Source organism: Labeo rohita, chromosome 4, assembly GCF_022985175.1.
Source record: "Labeo rohita strain BAU-BD-2019 chromosome 4, IGBB_LRoh.1.0, whole genome shotgun sequence".
NCBI classification, from domain to species: domain Eukaryota; kingdom Metazoa; phylum Chordata; class Actinopteri; order Cypriniformes; family Cyprinidae; genus Labeo; species Labeo rohita.
In genome coordinates, this window is record NC_066872.1 from 12,553,490 (window position 1) to 12,576,612 (window position 23,123).

General features: G+C 41.6%; 1 protein-coding gene across 1 annotated transcript; it reads left to right on the forward strand.

The window, feature by feature from the left end:
- Nucleotides 1-8,558: 8,558 nt before the first annotated feature.
- Nucleotides 8,559-13,404, forward strand: LOC127164317 (putative inactive phenolphthiocerol synthesis polyketide synthase type I Pks15). The gene is made up of 4 exons (XM_051108182.1): nucleotides 8,559-8,589; nucleotides 9,040-9,135; nucleotides 9,229-9,382; nucleotides 13,044-13,404. The coding sequence occupies exons 2-4, from the start codon at nucleotides 9,084-9,086 to the stop codon at nucleotides 13,069-13,071; spliced, it is 234 nt and encodes a 77-aa protein (XP_050964139.1). The 5' UTR covers nucleotides 8,559-8,589; nucleotides 9,040-9,083; the 3' UTR covers nucleotides 13,072-13,404.
- Nucleotides 13,405-23,123: the final 9,719 nt, after the last annotated feature.

Genomic DNA, 23,123 nt, shown 5'->3' on the forward strand with positions numbered 1-23,123 from the left:
TCATCCCTCTCCCCAAACTACCCACCGCCATGGAGACGGCAGAGGCGCTGTGCGAATCAGTGTTCAGATTCTACAGATTACCAGAAGACATCGTGTCAGATCGAGGGCCACAGTTCACTTCTCGTCTGTGGGCAAGCTTCTTCCGTCTCCTGGGAGTCAACATCAGTCTTCAGGATACCATCCACAGTCCAATGGCCAGGCTGAGAGACTAAACCAGGAGTTGATTCGCTTCCTATGCTCTTACTGCCAGGACCGCCAGGGGGACTGGAGTCGCTTCCTATTCTGGGCCGAATACGCCCAAAATTCATTACGCAAACCCTCCACCAATCTCACGTCATTTCAATGCATCCTGGGCTACCAACCACCCTTGTTCCCCTGGTCCGGGGAACCCTCGGATCCAGCTGCGGTCAACTCCTGGTTCCAGCACAGCGAGGAGACGTGGAACCGAGCCCACGTCCATCTGCAGAGGGCGGTTCGCCGCACCCGCATCCAGGCCGATCGCAGACGCCGACCTAACCCACCCTACGAACCCGGACAATGGGTCTGGCTCTCGACCCGGGACCTACGCCTGCACTTACCCTGCAAAAAGCTCAACCCTAGGTCCGTGGGTCCTTTCAAAATAATCAAACAGATTACCCCAGTGTTTTTTCGGTTAGAACTTCCTGCCGAATATCGTATCTCACCCACCTTTCATGTTTCTCTGTTAAAGCCCACTGGTGACCCGGGAGGAGTGGAGAACCTAGATGAGGCCGCCCCGCAGGGACCACCCCCCCGATCATCGATGGTGAGGAGGTCTATCGAGTCAACACCATTCTGGACTCCCGACGCCGGAGAGGCCACCTCCAGTATTTGATCGACTGGGAAGGCTTCGGCCCCGAGGAGAGGTCTTGGGTGCCCGCTGAGGACATCCTTGACCCCTCTCTTACCACCGACTTCCACTCTTCCCATCCGGATCGACCAGCTCCTCGTAGGAGAGGTAGGCCCCGGCGTCGGTCACCTCCTCGCGCCAGGAGGCGCTCGCAGGGGGGGGGCTCTGTCACAGACGCGGCCTCTGTGGCTCCCTCTAACCGCCGCCAGCGGGAACCCTCACCGGACTTTTAGCGCACTACATATCCCATCACCCCGTACCTGGGTCGCTCACTTCCGGTTCCGGGTCGGCCGGGTTCACTTCCCGCCGTCGGCCATTTTAGGAGCGTTCGAACAGCGGTTCTCTGGTTCCCCGACCTTTTGCACGGACTCTCGTTACTCCTTTTGGTTTGCCTTCACCACACCAGTCTGCCGTTGTTGAACCACGCCTGTATTCTTTGTCTTCTCTAATAAAGTTGTTGCAAATGGATCCGACGTCTCCGGATGCGTCAATGACTTCCTCACAGACAGACAGCTCTCGTTAAACCCGTAAAGTAAAAGTGAAAGTCGTCTCACTTTAAAGCCGTTTTTCTCAAAATTCCATTCATGAAAATTATCGCTATCAGCCAGTCTAAGATAGCCATAACTTTGGTTACGACAAGCTATGGAAAGGGCTTTAACCCAACTTTCATATGGTATCAAAACCTAAAAAATGTAAAATTTCACCTTGTGTTGGGTTTTTCTAGATCACATCACATACAGGTGCATCTCAATAAATTAGAATGTCGTGGAAAAGTGCACTTATTTCAGTAATTCAACTCAAATTGTGAAACTCGTGTCTTAAATAAATTCAATGCACACAGACTGAAGTAGTTTAAGTCTTTGGTTCTTTATAAAATCTGCGACAAGACAGCCTTTGAAGCTAAAATAAAAGATTGTATTTATTTTAAACGAAATGATGTATTGCTTCATTTTCAATAGCATGTGTTCTATTATAGTTATATATAAAATATAAAACCACCATCAAAATATTCTTATAGGAATCAGTAACAAGACACATTCTTTGAAGGTAAGATAGAACTTTACATTGATTGACGTATTCGTTGACATTTCAATATCATGTGCTGTGTTATAGTTTTGTGAATAAAACCAACATTTAAATGTTTGTCTGTGAATCAGTAACAAGACACAGCCTTTGAAACTGAGATGGAAAACTATATGTTTCATAAATGAATGTGTTAACAGATTCAGATTTAATTCAATAGCGTATATTTGATAGTAAAAGATGGCTGTTAAATGTGAGCCAAAATCATCACAATTAAAAGAACCAAAGACTTAAACTACTTCAGTCTGTGTGCATTGAATTTATTTAAGACACAAGTTTCACAATTTGAGTTGAATTACTGAAATAAATGAACTTTTCCACCACATTCTAATTTACTGAGATGCACCTGTGTTTAATTAGGAAATATAATAGTTTCTTTTAAAAACCAAATGCTACTATTATTATGCTACCATAGCAACAATTAAGGGACAGACCGTTTCACAAACGTACATTGAATTGTTACATTTGACACACTGACTTCCCACAAAACTACGCAGCTTTACTGAGTAGGCAAAAGGTGTGACACAAAAGGGTTTTAATGTTTAAAAGAGAGCTAGATGATCGTAGTTTATTATTTTGCTGTATTGTTATTATTTGTTGTTAAGTTCTTCTAACTTACCATAAAATGATGCAAATGTGTCGCAATGAATGTGTGTTAAGTCAGTGAATCGGTCGTAATGAGCTTCTGTTTTATAGTAAAACTGGTGGTGGCTGTGAAATCACTTTTCTGTATTTGTGGTGAAACTGTGGCCTAAATCATATTTATATCTGGGGCCCATTTCAGAAAGGAGATTAAGTGATAATCCTGATTAAGTGTTAACCCTGAAATGAGGGAAACTCTGGGTTTTCCATTTCGGAAAGGGAGGTTTGTCAAACCTTAGAAATCAAGTCTGTTTCTGAAAGAAAGGCAACTTATACTCAGAGTCAGTGACTCAGAGCAGGTTTTCTTCCATAAACCCAGAGTTTCCTCCCCCATTTTAAAGTGCAAGCAATGTTTAAATACCTCATTCTCTCATTCACACTGCAAAAATGCTTTTCTTACTGAGTATTTTGGAATCTAAATTAAGAGCATTTTACTTAAAGCAAGGAAAATAATCTTTATAATCTAAAAATATTTTTCTTACCCCATTGCAAAATAAGAAAAATATACTTAAATGGCTAAATATGTCATTTTACTTATATAGAAAATGAATCTTGATAGACATCTTTAAGAATCTTTAGATGTAACACTTTCTATGAAGCCCATATTTACAATACATTATTAGGGCATTATAAGGAATGCATAATGCATAATAAAAAGCTTATAATATGTTATATCATCTTATGAATATTCATAAGAACAAATTAAATGTATTATAATATTTACTTTTTTGTGGTTATAGCTTAAGAATATGATGATTTAAAAACACAGTGAACATGCTGCATCCACTTAAGTTACAATGGATTATATTTCTCATTGCTATAATGTATTATAAGTCTCATATCTTTCCATATTTTGTATGCTACTTTACTTAAATCAATCAATGACCACTTATAAGTATTGTAATATTTTTTTTCTCAAACAGCCAAAAGATCAGATGTCAGATCAGAGGAATGTGTAAAATGACACATTTGCTTTGAACTATTTTTATTATAATATCAGTTTGATTATTTTGATGGCACCCTTCAGTCAGCTGTTGATTAGTAACTCTGCAACTACGTGTCAACTAGTAGTCACTGGAGTATTAGTATAGTACGTCTGCTAAATATGTGCTAACACTTTTTTTTTGATGGTTTCCCTACAGACAAACTGACTATTATTAACTTTGCAAGTATGTCAACATTCTACCTACCCTAACCTTAAAGGGGACATCGGATGCCCATTTTCCACAAGTTGATATGATTCTTTAGGGTCTTAATGAAAAGTCTCTAATATACTTTGATTAAAAATTCTCAATGGTTTTGTAAAACAACACCCTTTTTACCTTGTCAAAATGAGCTCAGCAAAAATCATCTCATTCTAAGGGGTTGTTCCTTTAAATGCAAATGAGCTCTGCTCGCCCCGCCCCTCTCTTCTCTCTGTGGAAAGACGGTCTTGTTTACATTAGCCGCATTTAGCTGCTAAACTTCCTAACTACCACGTTATAAGGAAAGGCGATTGCAAAGATTCATAAAAAAACCCCTTATACTCACTTCTGCTGTAAGTGAAGCTGGATCATGAATGATTCGCACAAACATAGATGGATATATGTAGATCGGGAGGTGCATTCCCTTCACAAACAAACGTAATCTACTGCATCTTCAGCGGCTCAGATGTCGGGAGTAAATGACGACCACTATGTTCATTATTACATCCAGCAACACAACACCTCAATCACTCAATCGGAGATATTCTTGTGTAACTTACATCCCTGCTCCGGCATCCAAACATGGAGGTCTGACTGTTACAGCTGATCTGAGGTCAGACGCTCATGTCAATCAACTATTGTGGGCGTGTCCTCTGTCATGTGACGGCACAACGACAGGCATCTGAGAACGACTCGATTCGAAAAAGGGGATATTATTTTTACAGATTAATTAAAAACCACTGCATGGATTTTTATCATTATAGGGTAGATTTGTACATACACTGACAACACACATTAATGTTCAAACAACATGAAAAAGTGAACTTAGCATCCAATGACCTCTTTAACCTAAGCCCTAAGCCTACTAATACTGTAATGAGAGTTAGTTGACATGTAGTTGCAAAGTTGCTTATAGTTGACTATCAAAATAGTGGAGCATCAAAATAAAATGTAACCAAACATATAAACATTTGCACATTTTTTCTGTTGAAATGATTAACATAGCTCACAGGGAACACTCAAATAACACTCCACACCTAACCACTTAAAAGATGTAGTAACATATTGTGCAGATCTTAAATAAACAATGTCAAGATATATAGCCCATTATTAAGGTAAAATAAGATTTAATATGGTGTTCACTGTGTCATAAATAATCATAATCTTAAAAGTTCTAACCACAAATGCATAAGCATTATAATTGTATCATAAGTGTTGCAATGATTATTTATAAGGTGCTATAACATATTATTAGGTTTTTATAATGTATTATGCATTTATTATAATGCCTTAAGAATGTCCTTATAATGTATTATAAATATGGGCTTCATAGAAAGCGTTACCGATATTTTAATTGGAAACAACAAGAGAGTAATACTAAAGATCTTTGTACACTGAGTCCGAAAATCTCATTAGAAATTTTCATGTGTCAATCACGTTTACACACTGCCTCTGAAACTTTCGTCCGTCATAAAAATTCAGATCAGGTTCGACTGTTATGATTTAATACGAAAAACATGAAAAAAAAAACATGAAAAACCACATACGAAAATTTCAGACTTTTTTTGCAGTGCAGGTACATTCATTCACTGCACATATATTTATCATGCAGACACTGTAAAAGTGACAAAAACAGCATGTCCTCTTATGCATAGAATCATTTTATTATCATATATAGGACTATACAGATTTTCTTTTGGCCATATCCACATGCATATTTATTTGATCGGTACCATCTTTAAATGGTAGTTTTCTATAAAACATCAGGAATGCAGAGCGCATTAGTATGGCTGCTAAATGCCTCGCTCTCACGCTCTTTATGAAAATGTTTGTGTCGTTTCCTGAGCACAAACCTATCGAAAATGAAGCTGATTACTGTATGGATGCCAGATGGAAAGGTAGTTCGAGATATATGCCGTAACCACCACCACAGCTGTTAAATGCATTTGTTCATCTTAATTCTCTACTGTTAGCGAATCCACTGCTACCTACCCGAGTGTACTTACCTGTCTCTCCCTCAACAGTCCTCCGACGCTGTGCTCCTTCGTTCCTGGTCAACGGTCACCAAACCTGTCAATAAACCTGCCTGTTCATTCACTACCTGACTGCAGCAATGAGGCGAGTGATGGACGGCAAAGACAGTTGAAGGTGGTCATGGTGGTCAGCTGCTTCATCAGATTAAAGCTGCAGAATTGGCACAGCTTTGTTTAGATAGCAGCGAGATGGGGTGCCTGTGTTTGTTGGAACAATTACTATGAATAAAGCATTTTTTTTATGTGGTGTTTAGTGTTGGGTTCGAGTCCACCTAAGTCAAGTCCGAGTCGAGTCCGAGTCCAAGGAAACACTACTGTTTGTCAGTATCTTAACATTGTTTTAACCCAGGGGTGCCAAAACTCGGTCCTGGAGGGCCGGTGTCCTACAGAGTTCAGCTCCAGTCCCAATTAGACACACGTGAACCAGCTAATCAAGCTCTTACTAGGCATACTAGAAACCCCCCTGACAGGTGTGTTGAGGCAAGTTGGAGCTAAACCAAGGACCAGGACCGAGTTTGGGCACCCCTGTTTTTAACTAAAAAAACGCAGTGTCAATTGAAAAAAAAAGAAAAGCAAACCTCTAGTGGATCTTGCCATTTTGATTTTTGATTTCACAACATCTCATAATTAGTGTCCATGGTCTGCTTAACAAACTTAAAGTCATGTAACAGAAGTTATGGCTGATCTATGTAATGTGACATATTTTACAGTGAAACAGGTTTTAGTATGTGATAAATTATAGGGCGGGACTTGACTTTATTCACTGATATAGTAAATGTATTCAAGGGTGGGGGTAAAGGAGCAGGTATCTTGGTTAATGGGACCTTAAGAGCAGAAAATGCACCTCTTTTTTTCTGATTGTGGCTTTGTGTGTTTTGGGTTTGATGACTTTATGATTCTTGGATGAAAATGAGGCTGTGAGGGATAAACCTAGTCTTTACAATGACACACACTGTGTATAAAGCCCTACACATACTTAAGTCACAGCAAACTCACACCTGTTTTATTTTTGAATGCATTTATAATTACATTAATTACAATACATTACATTACATAAAGAAAAATTGATGATGTACCATTGGATTACTAGAAAATCATACACACCCAAAGTGGTTTTGGAATCATTAAAACTCTTGCTGCAAAGATGTTAGAAAAATTATTTTTCTTTGAAGCTAGAAACTGCCACCATGTTTAAATAATAATAATTTCAATACAGCAAAAACTAATCAACTAATGTAAGTAAAACATTCTCAAGCTTACTGAAGGCAAGTAGGCCTATTACAAACAGAAGGATAAATAAATCTATTAATCAAAAATACAAATTTTAAAAATAGAATCTTTTTAAAAAGATTTTTTACGTAAGTCTATATAAAGACTATTACAGAAATAGACTACAGACATTTCTTGAAGTAATAAATGTTAAAATAAAACACTGCAAAATCTTCACTGTATACATTAAATATGATTCTTATTACAGTTAATAAGTGATTCAGTCAAGAACAGTGAGTGATTTTCTCTTTTTCTTTTGTTGTTTGATTATTGTTTGGCGTGGTCGGCTGCTGCAGGTTTACGCTGCTGTCGCTTTAAAATCTGACGCACAGATCAAATATTTTGACGCATCAGTGTTTCTCCCAACTGTTCAAGTTCAACGTTACTTAAGACAAAACCGACTTCATTTACATGAATAGTCTCTAAGAGGAGCATGTGTGTAGCAGTAACAGACCCTATTAGAAGCGAAAGAGAACTCGGCATTCGCACACTGACTGAGAGGCGCGTTCTGTGAGCGCGCTTTGAGTGTGTGCGCGCGCATAAACCCGTCGGCTTTCAAGGAGCTACTGGACAAGACTTAAAAACACATGCAGATACTGAATATCACTTTCGTGATAATGCATCGAGTCAGTCACAGTTCCGTCAACTGTCTCTGGACTCGGATGGACTCGGCATATTTTCTAAGTCCGAAAGGCTCGAGTCCGAGTCAAGTCCGAGTAAAAATGCATCAGACTCCGTGACAAGTCCGAGTCGCCTAAAAATTGTACTCGAGACCGGACTCGAGTCCGAGTACCCCATCTTTAGTGGTGTTCACTTGTAATGTATTTCTTTATTGTGATGCTTACTTTTATTAAGTTATGTACTCTTTTTTTTTTTAAGTTTCCCATTGTCAGTAAATAACATATTTATGACATAAATTCACACATTAATTCACTGACTGAAAATTTATCAGTTCACATCGGCTACATTTGTCTCGTGTGTATTCATGCATAGTGTAACGGAAGCGAGTGTAAAAAGGCAAACACTGGAAATATGATTGTCAAAGTACAGACTGCTATCAAGTGTAACACCCAGATTCTTAACCCTAAAAGATGGCTTAATAGTAAATCAACAAAACAAAGTTATATTCACTTGTCTAATGTCACTTGTTTTATGTTTTTTAATGTTTTTTTAAACTAATACCCCTGTTTAGTCAGAACTAAGAAGGAAAATACTCACTATTCAGTCTTCGGTGTCAGTAATACATTCTGCTTACTTGGCAGTGTAAATGTGTAAATGACAGCGTCTTACATAAAGAGACTGATTACAATCAGAGGGATTTTCTTAAGAAATTATTTCACAAGGTTACAGGAAGTCTTCTTTGAAAATCCTGAAAAAACAGATAATGATTTCCAGCTGCATGAAATGTTGTACTAGCCAATACTAGTCAATCAATAACTTTTACCTAATAAATATCAGGTAGACTGAGCCTCATGTAAACATTTTCAACACGACGAGATCCAGTATCCAGGTAAGTCAGTTTTTCATTTCATTTGCTTTATATTTGTCTCTCATTCTCAGAGCCAAAATTAAAAAAAAAAAAAAATACAAAAGAAAAACAAAGTTCCAGCTTATCAATATATATTATAAATATTCTTAAAACAATAAATATAGAAACTTAAAAAAAATGTTTTTATATGGTGTGAAATCTATGAAAGCTACTTTTAAAAAGCGTATTTATCTGTATTTCAAGTTTGATTCCATAATTGATCAGATTTTCAGATCGTCTCTACATTATACAGGACATTTTTGTTCTGGTTGACTTGTAATAACAGTCCATTCTGTCCATCGCTCAACCAGAGCTCCTTGGCTAAAAATTATTTTTTTCTTTTCAGCTTAAAAGAAATACACAAAGGAATAAATAATTAAATGCCATCAATATTTAGTTAACAGCCTCAATATTTATGTTTGCTGTCTATAGATTGTAAGATCAGAAGTATTTGCACACACGACACATGAAACAGAATGGATGATGTAGAAATCGCTGTTGTTGGCATTGGATGCCATTTTCCTGGAGGTAATTCATATCAATTTACCGTGTTTTATTATTTGTTCATGTTATGATGTTGGCCTAAATTGTATTTACATGGTATGTCCTTGTCTATTTTAGGTGAGGGACTTGAAAACTTCTGGAGAGTTCTTATTAATGGGGAGAACTGTGCAGTTGAGATACCAAATGACAGGTTTAATCTCTCTCAATGGTACGATCCAGATGAGAGTAAAACAGGAAAGACATACACAGCAAAGGCAGCACTTATTGATGGGTAAGACTTCAATTTATTTGTCCTCATTAAAAGGACTTATGATATTCACTTATGTTTAAGTTCAAAACAGCCAAAATGTAATAATACATGGGTGTTTATCGATCTGTCTCGGACTTTGTGAAATGTGACAGTCAGGGGTGGGCCTAAAAAGTGGCTCTGGACTTACATTATAATTTGTCTTTCCTGGTGGGTATTCCAGAAAGCAGGTTATGTGACATACCTGGGTATGTTTAAGGGTAAGAGTAAGCAGATAAACTCATCTTTCGGTTCCAAAACCAGAGGTAACTTTTAGAATATGTAAGTAGCCATTGCAACTTATTACATGAATATAATCTGCTCAGGAGTAGGTTATTGTTTTAGGGTTAGTATACTTTAGAGCCATCTGCACATGCGTGACCTATTAACAAGACTTTAGTGGGCTTGACAGATGAACACAATATATTATATATTATTACAACATAGTTCTATAAAACACAGCATTATAGTTTATATATCCATTTATGTATGTATTATAAAGCACTATTATAAGCAATATATAAGGTAATATTTAAGCTGAATTGATACATATTAATTATAAAGCACAGTTATAACAATATCTATTCTAATATATTTATGATAACATGAATTCATGCCTAAATTCATGCATTAATGTGTCATGAATTATCAGGAACTAACACAAACTCAAAGTCTTTAATTTATGACTTCATGGATGAACAACACCTTAATTAAGACATTAACTAAGATGCATGATCATGACGTTTTTTTTCATTCACAAAAAAAAAAAAACAACAACAAACAAACAAAAAAAAAGACAGAGAAAAAGGTTTTTCCACTTTGGATAAATCTGTGCTTAAAATTTGTGCATAAAAATAGCATGGTTTTGTGCAGGTAAGAGTACTTGAATTATTAAAGGAATATACAAAAATCCACATTACCTCATGCATGCATACAGGTGTAATTATTAGTCCACTGAACAGCGAGTTGTGGATGAACCCAAGTGCAGTTTATTGAAACAGTGAAGAATCCAGAATACAAACAAATGAAGACTTGACTTGGCATGGCATGAACAGACTTGACTTTGGATCAGACTTGACTTCATTTGAACAGGAACACAAACTCACCAACAGCAGGTTACAACATCAATACACGACAAGGAACAAGGGCAACATGAGGGCTACTTATAGCAAACAATACAGGTCCCATGACATAAACCAACCAATGAGAACCAGACACATGACTGGAACAACCAATCAGATCATGACACATTGAACAAGGGGACCAATAGGTGTGTTCGACTTAACGCAGCGCTGCGCAGCTCGATCAAATTCTGACTTGCATGCCGTTTAGAAATTTTGTCCGACTTGAGATGTGACTGTCACGTGTGGCATCAAAGTACCGCGATAGTGATTCGAGAGCAGCGACTGACTCAGCCGGCGCAGTTTCTTCAGAGCGGCTGCAGGATCTGATGACCACATGGCTGTTTCACGATTGGTCAGATTCACCGCATGACAACAATCACGTGTGTTTTGGGTTTATTCTAACATCCTCAAGTCCGATAACGCTGACAAATCTGTGTTTTTAGAACAGTAAAAGCTTTTTTACTGTAGGCACAACGTTATGAGTCAGATTTATCATAAAACACTGATAAAAGCATATATAACCCCACTTTATTAGTATTTAAACAGTATATGTTTATGTTGATCATTATTCTTGTTCAGATGGCGCTGTATTAATCAGTATATGAAACGTGTTTCTGTTGCTCATGAAAACGCTTTTGAAAAGTCGGTGTACTTGACAAATATTGCATTTAATTCACTTCATCTGTGATAGAGTAAGCAAACACTGCGAGAGCTTCACTAACGAGAGCAGAAAGTGTCCGTTTTCAACTCTGACCCCGACTGCTCTCGGCTAATCTCGCTGATCGTCGTCTGTAGCCGTGCTTCAAGTCGAACACACCTAATAGCAGGATAACATGAAGGCAAGGGAATCACATGACACATTCTGTAATGCATTATCATATGTCCTATTATATAATCAGCATCAAACGATATATATATAATATAATTTTTATTCTCAGTGATTAAAGATTAAAAATGAAATGAAAAGTTTAAAAAATGATTGCACAACCACTAATTAGGTATTCATTAAGTATGCAAACGGCCTTTGAACAGAAGAAAAAGAAAGAAGCAGTATGGCTTTATGGCTTGTCGATTCATCACTCTTGTGTGTTAACCAGGAACATACCTCGAGTTGAATGAACATGTTTTTGGAATTTTTACATGTCTTTTACACACAGGAACAATTTAATGTCACTAAAGTTCAATACATTAGTCCATATAACACAATGCCCTAATGTGGTCTAGAAGTCTTTGAATGTAGTGCAGAATGTGGACTGTTTTCATGGTGCCTTTCTGGTGATTATTAGGGCTGTGAATCTTTGGGTAGGCAGCAATATAACAATGTATTCCATTGTTAGAGGTTAGTTCTTATTGATGTTATACTGTAGCATGACACAGAGTATATGTGCAAATGAATGTAAGCCAAGATTTAAAAGAGGCTTTAAAAGTGTAAACTATTGTCTAGCACAGGATTAATTTATAGGCTAACATTTTGTCACACTGTTGCATGCTGTGAGTGTCTTTATCTTACTAATGATGCTCACATACATTTGGTTGAACTACATTAAAGGTAGAGTAAGCGATTTCTGGTAGCCAATGCTGATATTTGAAATCACCAAAACAAACACGCCCCTACCCCAAAAGGGTCACGCCCCTATTTTGACAGCTCCACTCCACATTATGGCATAACGATTATGGCGGAATCCGCTGTGCAAACACCGATTGCAGACGAACAAACAAGTGAACATATTCATTAGTCGCCTAACATTAAAAAAGGAGAAATGGCCAGGAATGAAACCAGACTGGTCATGATGAACAATTTTCCAGATACAATTTTTCAGTCTATTAGCAAAGATCTTAGTGAAGATTTTAAGATCGGAATTCAAAAGAGATATGCATCGATATGACGATGAATTTGTTTCTTCTTTACCTTTTTTAAAATTAGGGAAATATTTGCCTCATACAGGGACTGGGGAAGCTGATGTTTACCAGATGAGTAATTAAACATTCGCAAAGGAGAAAGCTCTGCGCACATTTTCTATAGAATTCAAATACGAACCCATCTGGGCCGGGTGCCTTTCCACTAGGGAAAGATTTAGCAGCATCTAGTATTTCAGCTATTGTTACGTCAGCATTCAAGGCCGTCTGCTCTGCACACCCCAACTTTGGAAGGTGTAATGAGTGAAAAAAATCAGCTATTGCTGAGGGGTCAGAGCAGCCCTTCGATTTGTATAATTCTTTGTAAAATTATTTAAATGTATTATTGATTTCAGTAGGATTTGTTAAAGGTACACCCTCCTTGCTTTTAATTTTATGGATTGCCCTACTGGCTTGAAGCCCCCTAAGCTGGCGAGAGAGCAATTTGTCTGGTTTATTGCGAAGTTCAAATTGTTTTAGCTTAACTTTTAACAACATATTATTAACTTGGTTTGAAAGAATTGAGTTATATTCCAATTGAATCCACAATATAATCCACAAACTCAGTAGGGCGGCCAGCCTCCACGTTCTCAGGTAACCCAAGAATCTTGATATTCTCTCATCAGGAACGACCCTCAAGATCATCCAATTTAGCACGCAGGGCCTTATTAACTGCAGGAATTTCCTGACAAGAGGCCTCAAGATCAGAATCCTCTGCCAAGGTCTTTTATGCAAATCTGTTATGCAGGTCTTTTTATGCAAATTAACTTCTGTCCCCAAAAGGTATAAACTACCCCGGTCTGGGGTCTTGATTAATGCAAATTCCCACTGAAAGTTCATGCTTTTCTTTGGATGTTTTGTCATGGTCTGAGTATTTAAAGAAATGTTGCAATAGGTTCTGTAAGCAGATCAGCCCATAATTATGTGTTTTCCTGAGGTCAGGTGTACATCTTTTACTCTTTATATGTAAGCATTTCATATTTTGTGTTGATCATTTTGAATTGAGTAACTGGCATGACACATTTACCTGACAATAGTAAATAATTGCTATTGAGTTTATTTTGATTGACTCTGATTGAATTTTTAAAATTTTAAATCCAATGCTTTAAATCCATAACACCACAAATCTACACTCAGGTTAGTAATGGACTAAAATTCTGATTAGGTGGAGCACTGGGGCACACTAAATGAAGTTTTTAGAGTTCCACCTAACACACTGACATTAGTCATGTGGTTTTTCTATTTAGAGCAACAGAGTATTGTTAGATCTAAATAGGTTGAGCCTTAACATCTGATTATTGTAATATTCTTCCAGCTATATATACATGCGAAACCATGGCATGATTATACTCTATAAAGTTACCATTAGAGAAAGATAATGACCATGACCTCTGGTTTAATTAAGTGTGTATAGATGTATGAGGACTAAACAGTATACTTTTAAAAATAAACAAGCATGGTGTGGTTATACAAACAGCATTAGTCAGTTGTCTTTGTTGAGTGACCAAGACTGACAAGTTTTTTTGAAAGTAATTTCAATAGAGAGTTATGTAAAAAAATATGTAGTTAAACTGTTATACAAATAATCAATAATCAATTAATCTAAAATTCAAGGTTGTTTTAAAATGGAGTCACATAAAAGTATATTGGAATTAAACTACTCTACCACACTGAAAAGATGGAACGTACAGGAAACCTTCACCCACTCTAGTGGAAACCGTCATTGGGCCAGTTTGGTCATTTGATGATGACAAAAGATCATCATGAAAGTAGCTTGATTCACCGATTTTTTTAAGTCAAATAGTATCGAAAGAGATGAGTTTTCAGCAGTCGCTTGAAAGCTGTCAGGGAGTCAGCATTCCAGATAGCGGTGGGAAGATCGTTCCACCAGCCAGGAACGGTGTAAGAGAATGTTCTGGAAAGTGATTTTGTGCCTCTTTGTGATGGTACAATGAGGCGTCGCTCACTGGCGGATCTCAGACTTCTGGAGGGAGTGTAGATTGGTAGCAGTGAGTGGAGGTAGGCGGGCGCTGGGCCTGTGGCTGTTCTATATGCAAGCATCAGTGTCTTTGGTTTGATTGTGCATGACGGAAGACCAGCTAAAAGAGCATTAGATTGGATAATCTGGTTGAAATGAAAGATAGAGCTGTGTGTCATCAGCATAGCAATGGTAACCATGTGCCTGTATGATGGGCCCCAGTGATGTAGTGTATATGGAGAAGAGGAGGGGTCCAAGAACTGATCCCCGAGGAACCCCAGTGACCAGACGATACCTCCCCTCCCCAGGCCACCCTGAAAGACCTACCTGTGAGATAGGATTTAAACCAGAGAAGTGGAATCCCTGTGATACCTAGTGATGAGAGGGTGGACAGGAGGATCTGATGATTTACTGTGTCAAAAGCAGCAGAAAGATCCAGCAAAATGAGTACTGATGATCTGGAATCAGCTTTTGCAATCCGCAAGGCTTCAGTGACTGACAGTAGTGCAGTTTCAGTTGAGTGGCCACTCCTGAACCCTGACTGGTTAGCATCCAATGAACTGTTCTGTGAGAGAAACAGCGATACCTGGTTAAAAACGACTCGTTCAAGTGTTTTTGCTAGGAATGGAAGGAGAGAGATCGGTTATCTATAAGTGAACTGTTCAGTGTAGGTTTTTTGAGCAGTAGGGTTACCCGAGCCTGCTTGAATGCAGTGGGGAAAGTGCGTGTGAGGAGAGATGTGTTGATGATGTGTGTAAGTGCTGGTAAGAGTGTAGGAGAGATTGCCTGGAGAAGGTGAGAGGGGATAGGATCTAGTGGGCATGTTGTAGGATGGCTGGAGAGGAGAAGTTTGGATACTTCTGCCTCAGAGAAGGGACAGAAGAAGAAGAGTGGGGTGTTAGCTGTGGATGGACATTTTAGTTCCTATATGTCTGAAACTGAGAACTGGCTGCTGATAGTTGTAGTTTTATCTGTAAAGAATGTGGCGAAATCATCAGCTGTTATAGAAGTGGTGGGGGGGAGAGAACTGAATGTTTTGAAGAGGTTACGTGCATCTGGGGCATTGTTGATCTTGTTGTGGAAGTATAAAGATTTGGCAGTATGGACTTCAGCAGAGAAGGATGAAAGCAAAGACTGATACACACTCAAGTCAGATGGATCTTTAGATTTGCACTATTTTCTCTCTGCTGCCCTGAGTTTGAACCGATGCTCACAAAGAACATCGGATAACCGGGGGTTAGAAGAGGTGGCCCGTGCTGCCCTGGAAGAGAGAGGACATATATCGTCTAGGCAAGAAGTTAAAGTAGAGCATAAGGCGTCAGTAGCTGCATTAACATCCAGAGATGAGAAAAGGGTTGTAGAGGGAAGAGAGGAGGACACAACAGAGGAAGGATGGGAGGGTGAAAGGGAGCGTAGGTTTCGTCTAAAAGTAACAGGTAGAGGGGTTGGAGGGGTTTAACTGAACTGTTGTCTGATTTGTGTGTGCTTGTAGTGACAAGGCGTTTGGAGTCAAATGAAGCTAGGAGTGAATGAAAGCCTGCAGCATAAGGCTTGCCAGATGAATGTTAAAGTTGCCAAAGTCTAGAAGTGGACTGCCATCCTCCAGTGTCAGCATTCTTCTCCCTGTAATTTGTCTCCATGCCTCTAGAGGTCCCCTGTCTTCTCATCTGCTGTTGTTCTTCCTTGTGTGACCTTGTTATCATTATTCAGGGCACCTGGGACTCATTTCCCCCAGTGTATTTAAGCAGTGCATTTTTCTCTGGTTCTTCACTCGGTTTTTGAGTCTCTACACTGTGTTGTTCTTTCTGCCTCGCTAACGCCTTCCGAGCTACCTTAAGTAAGGAATTCAAGGTTATTTTCCTTAGCTATTGTTGTACCTTTGTTTTGTTTTTTCCCATTGTGGAGTTTTTTTTTTTGTTTCTCTTGTTATTTTTTTTTCCTTTGTGATTGTTAATTCCTCATCCTGAGAAGAACCTTTGTTGGATTTTTGCTTGCAAAGATTTTTTTTTCAATAAAGATACATTTCCTGGAACTCTGCTCAAGTGTTTCGTTTGGGTCCAACTTCAACACTCCCAGCGGCTCAGGGGTAGAACTCCCAACTATCACACCAGAGACCTGAGTTCTAGCCCGGATCCTGACAGAAAAACCGAGTCACCATGGACCCAGAAACACTCACCTCCAAGGATCTATTGACTGTGATCTCCCGACATGAGTCATCCTTCCAGCGCCATGAAGCCGTTCTTAGCCGTCAGGAGGAGCTGATGGCCAAACACTCCCAACTACTGGCTGATGTGATGAGCTCCATCCGCCAGCTCTTTGATCGGCTTCCGGGCACATCATCTCCCTCTCCTTCACCTTCACTTCCGAGCAGTAACAGGCTTACTCCAGTTGCAGAGCCTCGTCTACCACCTCCCAAGCCCTTCACGGGGGATCCTAGGTCCTGCCAGGGTTTTCTCACCCAATGCTCCCTGACTTTTGAGCTCCAGCCCTCAAGTTTCCCAACGGACCGCTCCAAGATTGCTTATATAATTACCCTCCTCTCCGACAAGGCGCTCTCTTGGGCCTCTGCTGTGTGGGAGTCAAAGGATGCCTGCTGTGATTCCTACGCAGCTTTCGAAGAGGAATTCAAGCGAGTGTTTGATCACCCTGTCAGTGGTCGAGAGGCTTCAAAGCGCCTGCTAACTCTCAATCAGGGCTCCCGCAGCACTGCAGATTTCGCTATTGAGTTCCGAACAATCGCTGCTGGGAGCGGATGGAATGATGAAGCACTGATGGTCTGTTTTCAGGGTGGACTGTCCGAGCCTCTTCAGGATGAGCTGGCTACCCGAGAACCCGCTACTGATCTTGAGTCCCTCATTGCTATGGCCATCCGCCTGGACAATCGCCTGAGAGAGCGAAGGGTGGCCCGCCGTAAGACCTCTCAGTCTCAAGTTCCTGGGAGCAGGCCTGTGTCTCCAGTTCGTTCCCCTGCGTCAAGGGCTTCCTTGTACCCTGAACAGCTCCATGATTCCCCGGAGGACATGCAGCTGGGCCGTTCCAGGCTCTCTTCTAGTGAAAGGGAGCGTCGCATGAGGGAGCGACGTTGCCTCTACTGTGGTGCCTCCGGCCACTTTCGCTCCACCTGTCCTGAGCTCTCGGGAAATGGTGGTCCCCGCCCAGCTACAGGAGGGCTGTGATGGGGAAAATTAGAGCTCCTCCTACGAATGCCGTCCTAGCTGTTCCAGCTACACTGTCCTGGGAGGGCCACCAGCATCCTGTCCAGGCCATGATCGATTCTGGCGCTGCTGGGGACTTTTTGGATTTATCACTGGCTAAGGAACTTGGGATTCCCACCCAACTTCTCCCTCATCCCCAGGCAGTTACGGCATTGGATGGCAGACCCCTGGAACCGGGCAAAGTAACAGAGGCGACTCAGTCCCTGCGTCTCACCATCCACCAACATCAGCAGGAGGAGACCTTCTATCTCATTGACTCCCCCGAGTACCCGATTATCCTGGGCCACCCCTGGCTGCGCAGACATAATCCCCAGATCGACTGGTCTGCTGGCACTATTCTGAGCTGGAGTCCCTCTTGTCATCTCACCTGTCTTCTTCAGAGTCTCTCGGCCCCTAGTTCCGAATCTCAAGAGTCTGTTAATCTGTCTCAAGTACCCAGTTCTTATCATCAGTTTAAGGCAGTGTTCAGCAAGTCCCGAGCCACCTCCTTACCACCTCATCGCCCCTACGACTGTGCCATTAACCTAGTTCCGGGCTCCTGTCCTCCCAGGGGTCGGATCTTCTCCTTGTCTCCTCCGGAACGCACAGCTATGGATGCTTATATCAAGGAGTCTTTGGCAGCTGGCATCATCCGGGCCTCCACTTCCCCGGCTGGGGCGGGCTTCTTCTTTGTAGGGAAGAAAGATGGGGGTCTCAGGCCGTGTATCGATTACCGGGGCCTCAACAAGATCACGGTTCGGAATCGATATCCCCTTCCTCTCATGGCTACCGCTTTTGAGTTACTTCAAGGGGCTTCTATTTTTACCAAGCTGGATCTACGCAACGCTTACCATCTGGTGCGGATCCGGCAGGGGGACGAATGGAAGACGGCCTTCAATACCCCCACAGGCCACTATGAGTATCTAGTGATGCCGTTCGGGCTTACCAATGCCCCTGCAGTGTTCCAAGCACTAATAAATGATGTTCTCCGGGACATGCTCAATAAATTCGTCTTTGTTTATTTAGACGATATTCTCATTTTCTCGAGGTCATTGGAGGAGCACGAGGGGCACGTCAGCAGGGTCCTCCAGAAACTTCTCGACAACCAACTCTATGTAAAGCCAGAGAAGTGTGAGTTTCATGTTACCCAGGTTCAGTTTCTTGGATTCATTGTCACTCCTGACCATGTGGAGATGGACCCAAAGAAGGTTGAAGCCGTCCTCAACTGGCCTATTCCCACCACGGTTAAGGAGGTTCAACGCTTCATTGGCTTTGCTAACTTTTATAGGAGGTTCATAAAAAACTTCAGCTCTGTGGTGGCCCCCTTGACTGCACTAACTAAGGGAGGAAAAACAAGGATTCAATGGGGTCCGGAAGCAGCAGAAGCCTTTCAGGATCTCAAACGCCGCTTCACGTCAGCCCCCATTCTCACAATCCCTGACCCTGAAAGACCTTTCGTGGTGGAGGTGGACGCCTCGGAGGTGGGCATAGGAGCCATCCTTTCACAAAGAGATGGTGATGGAAAGTTACACCCTTGTGCTTTTATGTCTCATCGCCTGTCAGAGGCCGAGCGCAACTACCACGTGGGAGATCGTGAGCTGCTCGCAGTTAAACTGGCCTTGGAGGAATGGCGCCATTGGCTTGAGGGGGCTGAGCATCCTTTCCAGGTTCTCACAGACCATAAAAATCTAGAGTATCTCCAGCAGGCTAAGAGGTTGAACCCTAGGCAGGCTCGATGGTCCTTGTTTTTTAATCGATTTCAGTTTCTCCTGTCTTACAGACCTGGTACCAAGAATGTCAAGCCTGACGCCCTGTCCCGAGCCTATTCTCCCGAGACACAGGAGAAACCGTTAGCCTCTATTATTCCAACATCTAGGATCATCGCACCTCTGCAGTGGGAACTGGAAAGGGTAGTGCGAGAGGCTCAAGTTCATGAACCTGACCCAGGAGGTGGTCCCATGGGACGCCTGTATGTTCCTCAATCTGCCCGGGCTCGGGTCTTGCAGTGGGGTCACGAGTCTACCTTAACATGCCATCCGGGTACTGCTCGTACTCTTGAGTTCCTCCAGCGGCGGTTTTGGTGGCCGTCCATCAAGGAGGATGTTAAGGTTTATGTGGAGGCCTGTCCCGTGTGCAGCCAGGGAAAGTCCACTCGTCAGCAACCCCAGGGACTTCTCCATCCTCTACCTGTTCCCCATAGGCCATGGTCGCACCTTTCACGTGACTTTGTCACGGGACTCCCGCCTTCCCGGGGCAACACTGTCATTTTTGTGATTGTGGACCGGTTCTCAAAGGCCGCCCGGTTCATTCCCCTGCCCAAGCTGCCTACGGCCAAAGAAACTGCGGAGCTCCTCATGAACCATGTTTTCAGAGTGTTTGGAATGCCGCTGGATGTTGTATCCGACCGGGGACCCCAGTTCTCGTCCCGGTTCTGGGGAGCCTTCTGTAAGCTTATTGGAGCCTCTGCCAGCCTGTCCTCTGGGTTCCATCCTGAGTCTAATGGCCAAACGGAACGGATTAACCAGGATCTGGAGACCACCTTGCGATGTATGGTGGCCAATAACCCCACCTCCTGGGCTACCTTCATTATGTGGGCTGAATATGCCCACAACACCCTACGGTCCTCTGCCACTGGACTATCCCCCTTCGAATGTCAGTTCGGATATAACCCCCCGTTGTTCCCTGAGGAAGAGGCACAGGTTGGCGTCCCCTCCGCTCGGCACTTTGTCCGACGCTGTCGGCTGACCTGGAGGAAGGCTAGGTGTGCTCTGCTTCGGACCTCCCAGAGATACCAACGTCAGGCTAATCGTCACCGTCAGATGGCTCCAAATTTCCGAGCCGGTCAAAGAGTCTGGTTAGCCACTAAGAACCTGCCCCTCCGTGTCGAATCCAGGAAGCTGTCCCAGAGATACATTGGGCCATTTCGCATTGCAAGGAAAGTTAACCCTGTTTCTTATCGTTTGTTTCTCCCTCGTTCACTCAGAATTAATCCCACATTTCATGTCTCGTTGCTAAAACCTGTCTTGTCTTCTCCCTTTGCCCCTTCACGCAGACCCCCTCCACCTCCCAGGGTCATCGATGGTCAGCCAGCCTACACGGTCCGCCGGATACTGGATTCCAGGAGGGTCCAGAACTCCGTGCAGTATTTGGTGGACTGGGAGGGCTATGGTCCAGAGGAGCGCTCCTGGGTTCCGGCCAAGGACATCCTGGACCCTAGTTTGATTCGGGAGTTTCGCACCCAGAGGCCAGGGTGTTCTGGAAGGAACGTCAGGAGTCGTTCCTAGGGGAGGGGGTCCTGTCAGCATTCTTCTCCCTGTAATTTGTCTCCATGCCTCTAGAGGTCCCCTGTCTTCTCATCTGCTGTTGTTCTTCCTTGTGTGACCTTGTTATCATTATTCAGGGCACCTGGGACTCATTTCCCCCAGTGTATTTAAGCAGTGCATTTTTCTCTGGTTCTTCACTCGGTTTTTGAGTCTCTACACTGTGTTGTTCTTTCTGCCTCGCTAACGCCTTCCGAGCTACCTTAAGTAAGGAATTCAAGGTTATTTTCCTTAGCTATTGTTGTACCTTTGTTTTGTTTTTTCCCATTGTGGAGTTTTTTTTTTTGTTTCTCTTGTTATTTTTTTTTCCTTTGTGATTGTTAATTCCTCATCCTGAGAAGAACCTTTGTTGGATTTTTGCTTGCAAAGATTTTTTTTTCAATAAAGATACATTTCCTGGAACTCTGCTCAAGTGTTTCGTTTGGGTCCAACTTCAACACTCCCAGCGGCTCAGGGGTAGAACTCCCAACTATCACACCAGAGACCTGAGTTCTAGCCCGGATCCTGACACCAGGAATGAGGACAGCAGCCCATCCAGCTCATCTCCAGTCGCCCTCCAGTTGACCAGGAGGGTGGTAAACATGGAGTTTAATAGGAGCAGTTACAGTAATCGCATGAGATTTGAACGAGCTATAATTACAGAGTAGAGAGTGGGTTGAGTATTTCCAGTTGTTAGAAATGAGAATTTCAGTACCCCCACCCCTCCCAGTGTGACGAGGGGTGTGTGCTGAGTCTTCAGGACGAGTCCAGGTCTCAGTCAAGCCCACGATACTGAGTCTAGATTGTAAGGAGAAAGCCGAAACTACAATTTAAAATGAAACATCAACAACAGAAATAGGTAGAGAATGAATAAATTCTACCGAATTAATTCTTTGATCTACGGTATAACTGAAACACAAACAGACATCAGCACAAGAAAAACAACAACAGTGACAATCAATAAAAAGCTTCCTGTATGAAGGAATGACCTTGACATATAAACTTGTGTACGTGTTACATATCACGTTTCTTTTTAAATTGGTTTGTTTGTAGTTAAAAAGCAAGACAATTTTCCAGATTAATTTTACTAAATTATTTAATAAAGAAATACACTGGTTGCTGGTTACATGTTTGCACATTGAATTCCCCACTGCTCAGTTTTCATATGGTCCTGATCTATAGAGAGAAAATGTAACAGTGAAGCAGTGTTGTAGTTAGTGAAATAAAGTAGATTCACCCGACATGTGATGGCATTATCATTAGTGATGACACCTACGATTAAAAAGTAGAATCACTGAGAATAAGAGAAACAGCAAGATCAGAAAAAAGTGAAGAGGTGAGCAGAAACACATCAACAACTTACAGCAACACAGCCTTAGATGAAATCAATATCTCGCCAGAGGATGATTAAACAACTGCAAAAAACAGAATTACCATATTCACAGGTAAAACCAGTTTGGCTTTATTTCTTTCATATGGTACATGTACAAATGTTGCTGAAGTCTGTTACCATTATGGCAATTGGTGTTCCTTTTATTTGGGCACATAGCCATTGACTTTGGTGAATTAACTCTGTTGAAAGTGCACTCTATCACTATTTTCAGTAATAACTGACACTGACATACCTTCTGAATTCAGTGACTGACAGCTAGATGTGGACATATGTGACTTCTCAGTATGAATGTCTTTAAAAACAACAGCTTTCAGTTTTGAACTTTCATTATCAAGTTATTATTAACTGTCTCATTGAAAGAGTTCAATGAGGTCTAATGGTTAGGGAGTTGGGCTTATAACCGAAAGGTTGTGGGTTCAAGTCTCAGATCTGGCAGGGATTGAAGGTGGGATACCTGAACCCCCAACTGCTCCCTGAGCACCACAGCGATAGCAATATGGCTGCCCACTGCTCCGGGTGTGTGTTCACGGTGTGTTAGTGTTCACTAATGTGTGTGTGCACTTGGGTTAAATGCAGAGCACAAATTAAATGCAGAGTATCATTCTTTCATTTCATAACACGTTACTGAACAAACTGCTTAAAATTACAATAATAAGCACAATTCAATAAATCATGTTTTAACCTTATATTGTTTTTCTTTTGCATCAAAGGCAAAAACTATGTTTGTCCCCAAACCACTGCTTGCATAAAGACAGCTAGCCTACTGACACTCAACTCTGCCGCTAAACGAACATCAGCAGCTCTCTTTTGCTTCAGAACAGCATGAATATGCTGGATATGCT